This window comes from Oncorhynchus tshawytscha, linkage group LG33 (genome assembly GCF_018296145.1).
Source record: "Oncorhynchus tshawytscha isolate Ot180627B linkage group LG33, Otsh_v2.0, whole genome shotgun sequence".
NCBI classification, from domain to species: Eukaryota; Metazoa; Chordata; class Actinopteri; order Salmoniformes; family Salmonidae; genus Oncorhynchus; species Oncorhynchus tshawytscha.
The window spans coordinates 21,617,828-21,632,051 of NC_056461.1; the positions used below are offsets into that span (position 1 = coordinate 21,617,828).

At 40.9% G+C, this 14,224-nt stretch overlaps 1 protein-coding gene across 7 annotated transcripts in view; it reads left to right on the forward strand.

Moving 5' to 3' along the window:
- Positions 1-11,221, forward strand: part of LOC112230970 (ubiquinone biosynthesis protein COQ4 homolog, mitochondrial) — a 20,384-nt gene extending 9,163 nt beyond the window's left edge. For 3 of the 7 annotated variants that reach the window (XR_002950398.2, XR_002950395.2, XM_024397423.2), the window contains exons 2-3: positions 2,511-2,646; positions 10,373-11,221. Coding sequence is in view for 3 of the 7 variants with exons in the window: in XM_024397423.2 (XP_024253191.1) it covers positions 2,511-2,646; positions 10,373-10,564 (328 nt within the window). In the remaining 4 variants the exon portion in view is untranslated. Of the gene's footprint in view, positions 1-1,241; positions 1,717-2,510; positions 2,647-4,032; positions 4,131-7,690; positions 7,903-10,372 lie in introns of those variants that run through there. The other 4 variants (XR_006080720.1, XM_042311601.1, XM_024397421.2 and 1 more) reach the window with 3 other exon arrangements.
- The last annotated feature ends 3,003 nt before the right edge of the window (positions 11,222-14,224 follow it).

Consider the following 14,224-nt stretch of genomic DNA (forward strand, 5'->3'; position numbering starts at 1 on the left):
TTGGCCCCCCATCCTTGAAATATCCTGCAGAGCAGCAGACCTCTCCTCTGGCACACGACTGCGAGCTACAGATCCACTGCTGGTCCTCGTGTCCATCCTCATTAAGTTATGCAGGACACAGGTAGCCTTCACCCAACTGAATTCCCCCAGGAGGCAGTCCCAGATGGCCCTGGTCACCCAACCTTGCAGTGCCCTACCCAGTAACTGTAGGCAATCGTTTTGAAGGAATCTCCAATTGCAAGGTATCTGTAGGAATATGGAAGAAATGTCATTAGACTTACATCATCAGGCCATTGTGGATTACTAAAGTATAATATATTTTATAACAAATAATGATAACATTGGATAGATAGATGTATGTGCACACATATGTGCATGTGTAGCTTTCACAGCTCTCTGTATCAGAGGACATGAAACATCACAAGAAACAGACTTCATAATACTCAAATTAGACAGCACTGAATATTATGTTACCATCATCTCTGTCCTCACTTCTAGGGACAGGAACCACACAAAAGTACCTGCCTTATCCAGAATAGCCTACTCTCACTTTGACAGTTGGGGCTGCTATCCCTTCACCCTCCTCCATGGCTGTTAGGTAGCGACCTAAAAATGCATTTGAAGTTTAAATAAAACGTTTTTTACAATGATAAATACATCAAGATAGCGAGCTAATATCAAGTTAGGTAGCTGGTGATATTTAATTCACTTAGCTAGCTAGCTAAAGAGAATGTAAAGTTGGCTCGATAGCATACTAGCTACGTCGTTAGCATCTCATTTGAGTTAGTCTGCACTGTAGCTAGTTAGCTAATTATACATTTGTTATTTTTTACATTTTCGAAATGTATTGTAATGATGGGCTGTCTGGAGCCTGGTCTGCGGTGCCTGGGTGTGGGTGCTTGGGGAATGTCATTGCCAGAGGGGGTGAATGTGGGGGTCCCTAGGGTTTGGAGAGAGGAAGCCCCTCTGTATTGGGCTAACCTGTCCCAGTGCACAACCTCAATTTTCTGCAACTTCTGTTCCATCCCTGCAGTACAGTTGATAACCATTGCTAAAAATCTAGTCTTACTGAAACATATATCACTTGTTGGCCTATCCCTCTGTACTGGTACAGATCTACTACTCACACAACTCCTCTCAGGATCCCTCCCCCTTGACCCATCTTTCTCTACTTTCTTCACTGCCTCAGCATATGACAACTTCTGCACTACTCTAACCCTGGAAACCTCAACCTGGCTCTCTCGCACGGACATTTCTGATCCCCAGCCCCATTGGCACCCCTACAATTAACACATACCACTACATTCCCCAATGCTACACATCCCTTTGTATCATGCCCGTCTGCAGTTCTCACACCTAGGAACCTCCCTCCTACACACTGCTGCCACATGACTATAAGCTGGACACCTGTAACAACGTAATGTATTCAGCACAAAAGCTCATACAGGATCATTTATATATCCTAACATCACTTTGTCGGGCAAAGACTCAACATCAAAACTCAGAAGAACAGACAATGACTCTTCTGTTTCACCACTCTCGCCAACCTGTCTGCGTCGCACCAAGCGACGAGCATCACATACACCGGGAATCTTCCCCTTCAGTTGGTCAACTTTTACATTTACTGCTACCCCAGTAATCACTCCTTTCAATGGCACCCCTTTCTTGAGAGGGAAACAATTCACATTTCTTTCCCCCATTCGTTTAGCTAACATGGTAAGTAGTTGCAAAGTAGCCAAAATGTTGACGTTTTCCTTGATGAAATTAGAACACGCAACCATGCTTGACATTTCATTTTTGCTTTAAGTAACCTATCTTATGTAACCATACCAAACGTAGCATATCATACTAATGTCAGTGTCCTAGTCTGAGACTAGTCTTTGAAAAATTATCATATGTGAATCTGAAATGTCAGACTACAAATTGCAAGACAGATTACTTTGGGGTCATAATTTATAATATGTTTCAAGTGGGAATTTGGCATGTCCTATGCTGAACAATAAAGGAAATTATTGCCTTCTTCACCCATATTTTATTTTCGCCAAAAAAGTAGTGTGCAGTTCCAGTAGTAAGTTACACAGTAAAAAATGTATTAACTACTGAAAACACTACCTAGATTTGAATTTAGTTCAACTACCACTAAGCTACTGCAACATTTAGTTAAATCACTAGTTGAACTACATATAGTTCACTACTACCCAACACTGATAATAATGTCCTGTTTGTAAAATGCTTTTTTGTGTCATGTGTGCTTTGTAAACATACAGTTAATGTGAAACTCAAAATGCATTCCAAGATTCCCATCACACTAATTTCCTTGCTGGTCTCATGTACTACTCATTTACTAGGACAATTCATCACTGTTTGACAGTAAACTAGAGCACTGGAAACTACCAGTGGCCCCATCTGAGCAGTGATAATTGATGAGCCATTGTGGATGGGATGAATGACTGCTTCAGAGTCAGGTGTTCTGCATTATCATGTCTGATGGTGTTTGCTCTCCCCCACAGCCGTGTGTCTGGAAGCAGCATAGTGGTCCAGACTCTGCAGACAGCCACCCGGGCCACATCCCTACCAACGTCATCCAGAAAGCACTGCTGGCTGTGGGCCCTAGGGTGGCAGCCCTGCAGGACCCCTACAGACACGGTGAGAAGGATGCCCACTTCCAGTTGTGATATGTTCACATGGACATTTACATGTGTAGGAAGTTTTTAGACATCATCAAAAGTATTTAGCACTGACAAACTCCTTATTAACCAAAGCCATAGGTGTATAGTACCAAGAGTTTGGCTAAATATAATGGTACTCATTTTGTTTGACTCTGATATTAACCCCAGAGCAGGCAATGGGTTTTTCAACCAATTTGGTGCTTTTAAGATGTTTTGGTGGGGGAAAAAAACTTTTGATTTCACCACTTTAATATTCTGTCATAAAGAGCACATGTTCAACTTAATAGAAGAGGTAAAATAATAAAAATAACCATAGTAAGTGCCAAGTAAAGTAACAGGGTTGACAAGTTCATCTGAAAATCAGCAATAAATCCCCTTGTGACAGGGGGAATGGAAGCTTATTGTGTACAACAGGGAGGGGCAAGTGAATGGAAAAAAATGAAATTGAAATATTTCTAGCTTGCCTATCTATGGGTAATAGGGTTGGCTGACTTGTTATGCTCAGCCTACTCAGTTTTCCACCACAAAACACCAGAAAATTTACAAAAAGAGTAGAACTAGCTCACCTGCTTTTACACTGGACATTACTATTAGATGTTCAATGTTTCTTTTGAAAAAAATATTTTAAAAGGAATAGGTTCACCATATTAAAACGAGAGTTCAGTTTTTGTAACAGGATTGACCTTTAAAATAAGGGACAGATTTTTTATCTTAAAATGAATAACTAATCACATTAAATAAATAATAATAATCAGAATGTACTTTCTCAAAGCAACAAAATAACTAGGGCTTTATAATGATGTGGAAAACTTAAGCGGATGAAAATGTTCCTCGAAGTTAGAGGGGACTTGTCAAAATGCTATATTTGCTATAATGCTATAACTCTTTATTCATAGAAAAAATTATAACAGGCTTTTAAATTCAATATTGGTGCACAATTTCTAATATCAAAGGGATGCAAAAGGCACTTATTTCATGGAACGACCATAATACTGATCCATAATGAGTTTGGTGTGGGTGGGGTGTTCCCTGTTTCGTTTTCCTGTCTGCATTGAAAATTCAAAGTAGGTGATTAAGTTTCATTACTCAGTAATCGATACCAAGCAGGGTTATTTAGTGGTTTTCCTGTGTCATATAGATCCTTTGTTACCAGGTCTGGTAAAACAAGATCAAAAACTGTGAAACAGTCTGAGTGAAATTAGATGAAAAGCTTGATTTAAAACAAGTAATTGAAATATAAATTATTCGAAAGGGTGAGAAATAACTTAAGTTTCTCTTTTGGTGTAACATACTACACTGCATTTTTCTCAATAAAAAGGACCATATTTTTGTCACTGTGATCCCTGTTCCCCATGTATTGTAGACATGGTGGTCCGTTCTCGGCGAGACTACAGGACATCTGGCCCTCATTACGCTCAGGGACAGAACAAGAGGAGACCCTGAGGGCCATACCATTCTAATGTATGGCACAAACTCTGCTGTCTGTCCTACTCAGTGTTTATGTCCATCCTGATTCCTGAAATACACATCTCTACGATTGGGTTAAGTTCTGTGGGAACATACATGTCCATTACTACTCTTGTGTGTAGGTTTCATCTATTGGTGTGTTAGAGAGCGCCCACGGATTAGGCTATCCACATTGGATCTGTCCAAGATGTACTTTTTTTTCCCTTTTTCTACCCCAGATACAATGACCACACCATTAAAATGCAGACAGTCAGCTTTAATTTGAGAGTATTTTCATCCATATCGGGTGAACCGTTTAGAAATGTAGAAATTACAGCACTTTTTGTACATACAGTGACTTATTATATTTATACAGTTGAAATCGGAAGTTTACATACACTTAGGTCGGAGTCATTAAAACTAGTTTTTCAACCACCACAAATTTCTTGTTAACAAACTATTGTTTTGGCAAGTCGGTTAGCACATCATTTTTCCAACAATTGTTTACAGACAGATTATTTCACTTATAATTCACTAAATTGACTGTGCCTTTAAACAGCTTGGAAAATTCCAGAAAATTATGTCATGGCTTTAGAAGCTTCTGATAGGCTAATTGACATCATTTGAGTCAATTGGAGGTGTACCTGTGGATGTATTTCAAGGCCGACCTTCAAACTCAGTGCCTCTTTGCTTGACATCATGGGAAAATCAAAAGAAGTCAGCCAAGACTTCAAAAGAAATTTGTAGACCTCCACAAGTCTGATTCATCCTTGGGAGCAATTTCCCAATGCCTGAAGGTACCATGTTCATCTGTACAAACACTAGTACTCAAGTATAAACACCATGGGACCACGCAGCCATCATACCGCTCAGGAACGAGATGTGTTCTGTCTCCTAGATATGAAAGTACTTTAGTGTGAAAAGTACATATCTATCCCAGAACAACAGCAAAGGACCTTGTGAAGATGTTGGAGGAAACAGGTACAAAGTATCTATATCCACAGTAAAACGAGTCCTATATCGACATAACCTGAAAGGCTGCTCAGCAAGGAAGAAGCCACTGCTCCAAAACCACCATAAAAAAAGCCAGACTATGGTTTGCAACAGCACATAGAGATAAAGATTGTACTTTTTGGAGAAATGTCCTCTGGTCTGATGAAACAAAAATAGAACTGTTTGGCCATAATGACCATCGTTATGTTTGGAGGAAAAAGGGGGATGCTTGCAAGCCGAAGAACACCATCCCAACCGTGAAGCACGGGGGTGGCAGCATCATGTTGTGGGGATGCTTTGCTGCAGGAGGAACTGGTGCAACTTCCCAAAATAGATGGCATCATGAGGTAGGAAAATTATGTGGATATATTGAAGCAACATCTCAAGACATCAGTCAGGAAGTTAAAGCTTGGTCGCAAATGGGTCTTCCGAATGGACAATGACCCCCAAGCATACTTCCAAAGTTGTTTCAAAATGGCTTAATGACAACAAAGTCAAGGTATTGGAGTGGCCATCACAAAGCACTGACCTCAATCCTATAGAAAATTTGTGGAAAGAACTGAGAAAGTGTGTACGAGCAAGGAGGCCTACAAACCTGACTCAGTTACACCAGCTCTGTCAGGAGGAATGGGCCAAAATTCACCCAACTTATTGTGGGAAGCTTGTGGAAGGCTACCCAAACACTTGACCCAATTTAAACCATTTAAAGGCAGTGCTACCAAACACTAATTGAGTGTATGTAAACTTCTGACCCACTGGGAATGTGATGAAAGAAATAAAAGCTGAAGGAAATCATTCTCTCTACTATTATTCTGACATTTCACATTCTTAAAATAAAGTGATGATCCTAACTGACATAAGACAGGGAATTTCTATTTTCATTACATGTCAGGAATTGTGAAAAACTGAGTTTAAATGTATTTGGCTAAGGTGTATGTAAACTTCTGACTTCAACTGTACCTCATGACTTATTTCACATTTTTTTGTTACAGCCTGAATTCAAAATGGATTAAATAGATGTTTTTCTTACCCATCTACACACAATACCCCATAATGACAAAGTGAAAACATTAGTTGAAAATGAAACACATCTAATTTACATAAGTATTCACACCCCTGAGTCGATAGTGTTAGAATACCCTTTGGCAGCGATTACAGCTGTGAGATTTTCTTGGTAAGGTCACAGAGCTTTGCACACCTGGATTGTACAATGTGTGCACTTGACAGCTCTGTCAAGTTGGTTGTTGATGATTGCTAGACAGCCATTTTCAAATCTTGCCATAGATTTTGTAGCAGATTTAAATAAAAAAAACTAACTAGGCCACTCAGGAACATTCATTATTGTCTTGGTAAGAAACTCTAGTGTATATTTGGCTTTGTGTTTTAGGTTATTGTCCTGCTGAAAGGTGAATTTGACTCCCAGTGTCTGTTGGAAAGCAGACTGAACCAGGTTTTCCTCTAGGATTTTGCTTGTGCTTAGCTTTATTCCGTAAATTTTTATTCTAACAAAACTCCCTAGTCCTTGCCGATGACAAGCATACCCATAACATGATACAGCCACCACCATGCTTGAAAATATGAAGAGTGGTACTCAGTGATGTGTTGTGTTGGATTTGCCCCAAACATAACGCTTTTTATTCCGGCTATAAAGTTTATTTCTTTGCCAAATTGTTTGCACTTTTACTTTAGTGCCTTGTTACAAACAGGGTGCATGTTTTGGAATATTTGTATTCTGTACAGGCTTCCTTCTTTTCACTCTGTCATTTATGTTCATTTTCTGGAGTAACTACAAGGTTGTTGATCCATCCTCCGCTGTCTCTTATAACTACCATAAAACACTGTAACTGTTTTAAAGTCACCATTGGCCTCATGGTGAACTCCTGTCCGGCAGGAAAGACACCTGTATCTTTGTTGTGACTGGGTGTACTGTGTCATTAATAACTTCACCATGCTCAAAGTGATATTCAATGGGCCTCCCGAGTGGCGCAGCAGTCTAAGACTCCTGTGGCGGACTGGGCGCATGCACACTGACAAGTTCACCAGGTGTACGGTGTTTCCTCCAACACATTGGTGAGGCTGGCTTCCGGGTTAAGCGTGCATTGTGTCAAGAAGCTTGGCGAGGTTGTGTTTCGGGGGACGCACAGCTCTCGACCTTCGCCTCTCCCGAGTCCTTACGGGAGTTACAGTGATGAGACAAGACTGTAACTAGCAATTGCATATCACGAAAAAGGGGAGAAGAAAAAATACCTGTCAAAACTTTGGACACACCTACTCATTCCAGGGTTTTTCTTTACTGTAAAACTATTTTCTACATTGTAGAATAATAGGGAAGACATCAAAACTTTGAAATAACACATATGGAATCATGTAGTAACCAAAAAGTATTTAAATTGAGATTCTTTAAAGTAGCACTAAGGTTGCACATTTTGGGGAATATTCAGAGGTGTAAATTGTCAGTTGGAATTAACGGGAATATGGGAATTAACAGAAATATATGCAAATTAATATTAATACCATTTAAATGTAGATGTTTTTTGCATTGGATAGTCTAGAAACTAAAGCTTTGGTTGTCTTCCTCTCAGGCTTCCATGTCTGATGTTGGTGGGATTTGGAGGATGATGGAAGAAACAGGGGAAAGAGCCTCAGATCCAAAGTCCCTTCCACCAGGTGGCCGATTGAGATATGTTGGCACAACTGCCATATTGCATCTCCATCCCAAAGCCCTTGTTTGGAAGTGTACTTCGTCAGACTGCCAAGACCCTTGCTCTCCTCCAGGCCAAGGTGGCAAGACACAGTAGTGATGACACCATAGGCCTTGTTGATCCAGACAGGATGCTCTTGCCAGCATACTTGGGGTTCAACATGTACGCTGCAGCGTGTATGGGCTTCAGGCAGAAGTCTTCATGCTTTTTGATGTATTTCAGAACAGCAGTTTCCTTTGCTTGGAGCAACAGTGAAGTGGGCAGAGCAGTACGGATCTATTTTCTATCTGCAAGCAGAGTCTGAACATCAGACAGGATGGAATTGTCTCCCTCAATTTGTGCAATGGCTACTGCTATAGGTTTCAAGAGTTTCAGGCTGCTTACCACTCTCTCCCAAAATACATCATCCAGGAGGATCCTCTTGGTGGGTCTGTGATATGGCCATTTCTTGGAGAGACTCTTTCCCCTCCAGGAGACTGTCAAACATGACAACACCACCCCAACGGGTGTTGCTGGGCAGCTTCAATGTGGTGCTCTTATTCTTCTCACTTTGCTTGGTGAGGTAGATTGCTGAAGATGACCCTTCACATACCTAACCATTTCATTGGCTCTCTTGTAGAGTGTATCCATCGTTTTCAGTGCCATGATGTCATTGGGGAGCAGATTCAATGCATGAGCAGCACAGCCAATGGGTGTGATGTGAGGGTAGGACTCCACTTTAGATCAAGCAGCCTTCATTGTTCACAGCATTGTCTATCACCAGTGCAAATACCTTCTGTGGTCCAAGGTCATTGATGACTGCCTTCAGCTCATCTGCAATGTAGAGACCGGTGTGTCTGTTGTCCCTTGTGTCAGTGCTTTTCTAGAATACTGGTTGAGCGGTGGAGATGATGTAGTTAATTATTCCTTGCCCACGAACATTCAACCACCCATCAGAGATGATTGCAATACAGTCTGCTTTCTCTAAGATTTGCTTGACCTTCACTTGAACTCTGCATCCAGCAAATGAGTAGATAAAGCATGTCTGGTTGGAGGGGTGTATGCTAAATGGTATATATATATATATATATATATATATAAATAATGTATTGTGTCATTTTGGCGTCACTTGTATTGTAAATAAGAATAGAATATGTTTTTAAACACTTCTACAATAATGTGGATGATACTAGTCTTGGGCGGTATACCATAAATCGGGGTATTTGGAAGAAGCCACAGGATGGTTTTTCAACACCATCAATGCCGTTGAAACTAATATATATTATATATATTTTTTTTTAATACAGTTGAATATTTGTAGATACTTTAAGTAAATAAATACCTGCAGCCAACTTGTGCGATACTTTAGCAGAAAAAAAACATTGCATTCTTCATTTCACCTGTTACAATATTTATGTAGCTTAGCGTAGTCCCCAGTCACATGTCACGTGGTGTTTGCTTACTAGAACACAACATGAGGGACCGGAACCTTGTGAGTCCCTCACTGTTGGTGCAGTATGCGCCAGGTGATCTAAGTACAGTATGGAATTCACAACTAAATGTTTGACAGCTAGATACAGTATCTTATAACTATTAAGTTAACTGTTGCTTCCCACAATGTTAACAATATTCCATACCGCACTTCTTGACACCCACCCGCTTATCCCAACCGCACCAATGAGTCAGAGAAAGCACTGTTCAACTGATGACCGAGGTGCAATGAGCCAAGTAAGCCAAACCCTCCCCGAACCCAGATGACACTGGGCCAATTGTGCGCTGCCCTATGGGACTCCCGATCACGGCCGATTGTGATACAGCCCGGGATCGAACCCGGGTCTCTAGTGACGCCTCCAGCACTGCGATATAGTTCTTTAGACCGCTGCGCCACTTGGGAGGCCCCGGACTTAATTTCTAATGACAAAGTGTAGTCGGGCCTGCTGACATTTTCCACAAACAAACGGTGCTTGTCATTGCTTGTGGGAAAGCTCTCCCCATACACTCTACACACATTTATGAGGGCGTACTGTAGTTGACAATTTTTTAGTGGGAGGATGGTGCTCCATAACCTCTTATGTATCGGCTGTGGCTTAGCCTAGCTATCTGCGTCTGCATTGGGTCCGCTTCTGTCATGTTTCCGAGGGGATTCTTTTTTATGAGCACAATTCCCGCCTTTTAAGCCCCGTCTACCTAAATTCATGATTTTTTGGGAGTTGTCTGTCTGAAGAGCACCCTCCCCGGAACTTTTCTTTCTCCCTTTTCAAAATAGCCAAGAGAATCCCACACGATCCCCTGACCTAGTGCTAGGATTTCCGAGAATATTAGGTGGGACTGTCAGTCCCGTCAATGACACATTGCTTCGTAGGTTTTTAGAATTTAAATCAAATTGCGTATGAAAATGAAATACTTCCTGAAACTGAATTTCCTGAAAGTTTCATAATGAATTTAAAGGGGGTATTGTCTGAGTATTAACATCAGCTGTAAATGCTTCCTTCTCTGTTGTACAATAACTATTGGCATCAGTCTCTTATTTGTAAAGTAATGTGATTATTTCGGCATGACTGTTTCCTTGTGGCTCTTCCACAGTTGTCTGGAATCCCTGGTGACGTCCCTGGGGACGTGGGCTGTGAGGAATGGCCGACAGGCTCGCTGTGTCCTCAGCATCTTCTACGAGCGATGCTGGGAGCAGAGTCTGTAGGACCGAAGACTGGAACTGAACATCGAGCCCCCCCTGCTGACCGTCACAGCTTCCAGCCAGAGACCACATCAGACTCATAGCACTGACCTCTAATGTCACACTGTGTCTGGTCACACTGTGCAACCAGATGGTAGAGGATGCAGGAACTCTTTGGAGTGATGTAATGTTGGAATTTTGTGGGCTGAATGTATTATGGCAATTGTGTCAAGCTTCCCCATGTTTCAAAGTGAATAATGGTGAAGGAAGGAAAGGCCTATATTCAAAATGGGGGCAGGGGATTTCCAGAGGCATTACCAGAGAGAGATTGTTACCCCCTTACCAAGGTTGAGATCATTTCCCCTTGACAATGGTTAAGTACATTATGACCTGACATTGAGTAGAAGGGACATTTTTGGAACAAAACCTTGTTGAGGGTCTTGTATTACCCACTGCCATTCTTCAAGCGACAAGTCATTACCTAGGTTGGGCAAACCAAGGACATGCAAGAGCTTGTTGCTGCTGGTTACACCAGTGGTGGCTTAGTCATGTCTGGTATCATTCAGACGCTGAGACTGGTTCTATCTGACATTTCCTTCTCTTATAACTCAAGGTACATCACCCACCTGGTACTGTAATGACTGTCAATCATTGACTGCATTTTATTTGACAATGTGTGTGTTCATGACAAGCACAGCACTGTTCATGTATCTCTGGTGTGAGATGTCACTTATCAATAAATTGTTTGCACTTTGTTGAAACCTTTTTCGATAATGCTGGGTTTAGTACAGTACTGTATTATCCAAATTACTACTAGTCTAACTTGTTGCTCAGTCAGCTGGAGCTGAAGTTTGCTTGGATGTTTTTTTCCAATTTGTTTGAAGTCGGGACTGACAATGTCAACAGCAATGTGTCACTAAGATGGGAGCATTCTGTGAAGCCCTTTAATTTCCCAAACTACTTCTCACTTATACAGAACGATCTTTGATTATCATTGTGGGGAGTTTTCTGTATTTTCTTCTTTCTCTAGGAAGGCAGGTTTTTCTTATCCACAAAGAAACATCCATTAATAGTACCTCATACCATGTGGTTGATACAGTAAAAGTGTATTTTTTATTTAATAATTTTTTACTTGTAGAATGTAAACTTTGTTTATATATACACAGTACCAATCAAAAGTTTGTACACCTACTCATTTCAGGGTTTTTCTTTATTTTTCTATTTTAATATTTTCTACATTCTATGAAATAACACATATGGAATCATGTAGTAACCAAAAAAGTGTTAAACAAATCAAAATATATATTTATATTCTTCAAAGTAACCACCCTTTGCCTTGATGATAGCTTTGCACACTCTTGGCATTCTCTCAATCCACTTCACCTGGAATGCTTTTCCAGTTTTGAAAGAGTTCCCACATATGCTGAGCACTTGTTGGCTGCTTTTCCTTCACTCTGCAATCCAACTCATCCCAAGCCATCTCAATTGGGTTGAGGTCAGGTGACTGTGGAGGCCAGGACATCTGATGCAGCACTCCATCACTCTCCTTCTTGGTCAAATAGCAAAAAAATCTCACATTTGGACTCCTCAGACCAAAGGACAGATTTCCACCTTTCTAATGTCCATTGATCGTGTTCTTGGCGCAAGCAAGTCTCTTCTTATTATTGGTGTCCTTTAGTAGTGGTTTATTTGCAGCAATTTGACCATGAAGGCCTGATTCATGCAGTCTCCTCTGAACAGTTAATGTTGAGATGGGTCTGTTACTCGAACTCCGAAGCATTTTTTGGGCTGCAACTTCTGAGGCTGGTAACTAATGAACTGGGGTGCGCGCAAGATGGAGGTCAGTGCAGATGTGTAGCTGAAGGAATAATTGGATTTCCTCACCCAAATATGACCATTTGGTCATTTCTAAGGCCAAAGTAATTGATTACTCTCTTAAATGTATTCCCCTCTAAAACTATTAAGTTAGCGACAACACTAGGTAGCCAGATCAGCTAGCTAGCTCAAAAACTGTAAACTTCCAAAACCAAATGAAAAGAAATGGAGGAGAAATCATCAGATGGACAATTAACAGCAAAAGATGGAATGGTTTTGGGTACTCCTCTACAGAGGAGAAATACTGCTATGTGTGATAAATTCTGTGAGCACGGACAACGAAGGCGCCCATCCAGTCCCCAGCTCGGGCTGTTACCTTACGACCCCGGCACTCCAATCAAGCCCCAGGGGAAAAAGATGAGAGGGCAATAGGGTATGTCACTTCTTGAGATGTGAAACAATATTGTGATGCTTTTGATAGCAAAGATAGGTGAAAAGGGCAAATGGCTTAGGGAGAATACAATGAAAATTGAGGCCATAAAAATCAGTTGACTTTATCTATGTATAAGTGAAAACCCTCAAAAGTGACATGAAGAAAGTGGAAGTTACTTGCCAGGAAAATAAAAAGGTGACTGAACTCGAGCAAAAGATGAATGAGATGGAGAGATACCAGCGCAGGTGGAACCTGAGGCTCCTTGGAATTCTAGAGCAGGCGGGTGAGGACATCAAATGCAGAGTTGTTGACATCTGTGGAGCTGTCATTCCCTAGTCAAAAGCCAAACTTCAGGAAAATGTGGATATCGTTCATTCTTTGGGAAGACTCAAGGATCAAGACAAGAGACCGAGGACAACCATCATCCGGTTCATCAACAGATCTACACGGATCTTCTCTGAAGGCGAGCGAAAAACTGAGTTCCTCATCAGGCGAAAATTGAGGTTCACGGAGGATCTGACCTCAGCAGACAAAGTGACACGAGAGAAACTGTGGCCGATGGTGGCTGCAGCTCGAAAGGCAGGGAAAACAGCATTTTTGTCAGTGCAAGAGTGATCATCGATGGGAAAGAAATGCGGCCGAATCAGAACATTTGAGAGTGAGTCAGAGTCTAACTCGGACAGAACTGGTAGGCCTAATCACTGCCTAATTGCCAGGTGAAAAGCAGCCTTTCATTGTAAAACATTTACACAAAACACTTGAATGAGAAAAGGCTGACCCTAAAACTGGTAAACTAAACACTATGGGTGAATAACTGCTTATTGTAAGGTCTACACAATGTCTCCCCCTTGTGGGAGGAAGAATAATTTGTTAACTTTATGACCAGTATTTCTTCGTTTTTTTGTTGGAGGGGTTAATAATGGGATGGAAATCATTTTGAGTTACATATCCTTAGGAAAAGCTTATATTAGCATAACAAGGTTGTTGGTGGAGGTTTGTCTTTATCTCTTCGTTCAATTCATGTCGGGGGTATTCGTAATGTACTCAAGCATAAGGCTATTTTCCTGTATTGCAAACAGTTTAATGCAGACTTTTACTTTCTACAAGAGACTCATGCTTGTTCTTCCCATCTATCTTTTTGGAAAAATCTATGGGATAACGATATCTGGTTATCATATGGCAACAACCACTCTGCAGGTGTAGCAGTTTTAAGAGGTGCATTTAAAGTAGTAAGACTCACCACTCTGGATGTTGGTTAATTTTAACAGCGAATTTGAAACGTGACATTTTTTTATTAGGGAATATATATGCATCCAACAACAAACAAAACAACAGGATATTATTTCAAGAATAGATTAATAGAGTTATAGGTGTATTTCAGGATATCAAAATTATCTAAGATGGATATTTTATTTCTGTATCTAATGTGATGATTGACAGATATCACCCTCCTAACAGATCCAGCATTGTTAATCCTGAGTTTAATAACCTGTCTTGGTCTTGGATTAGTCAATAT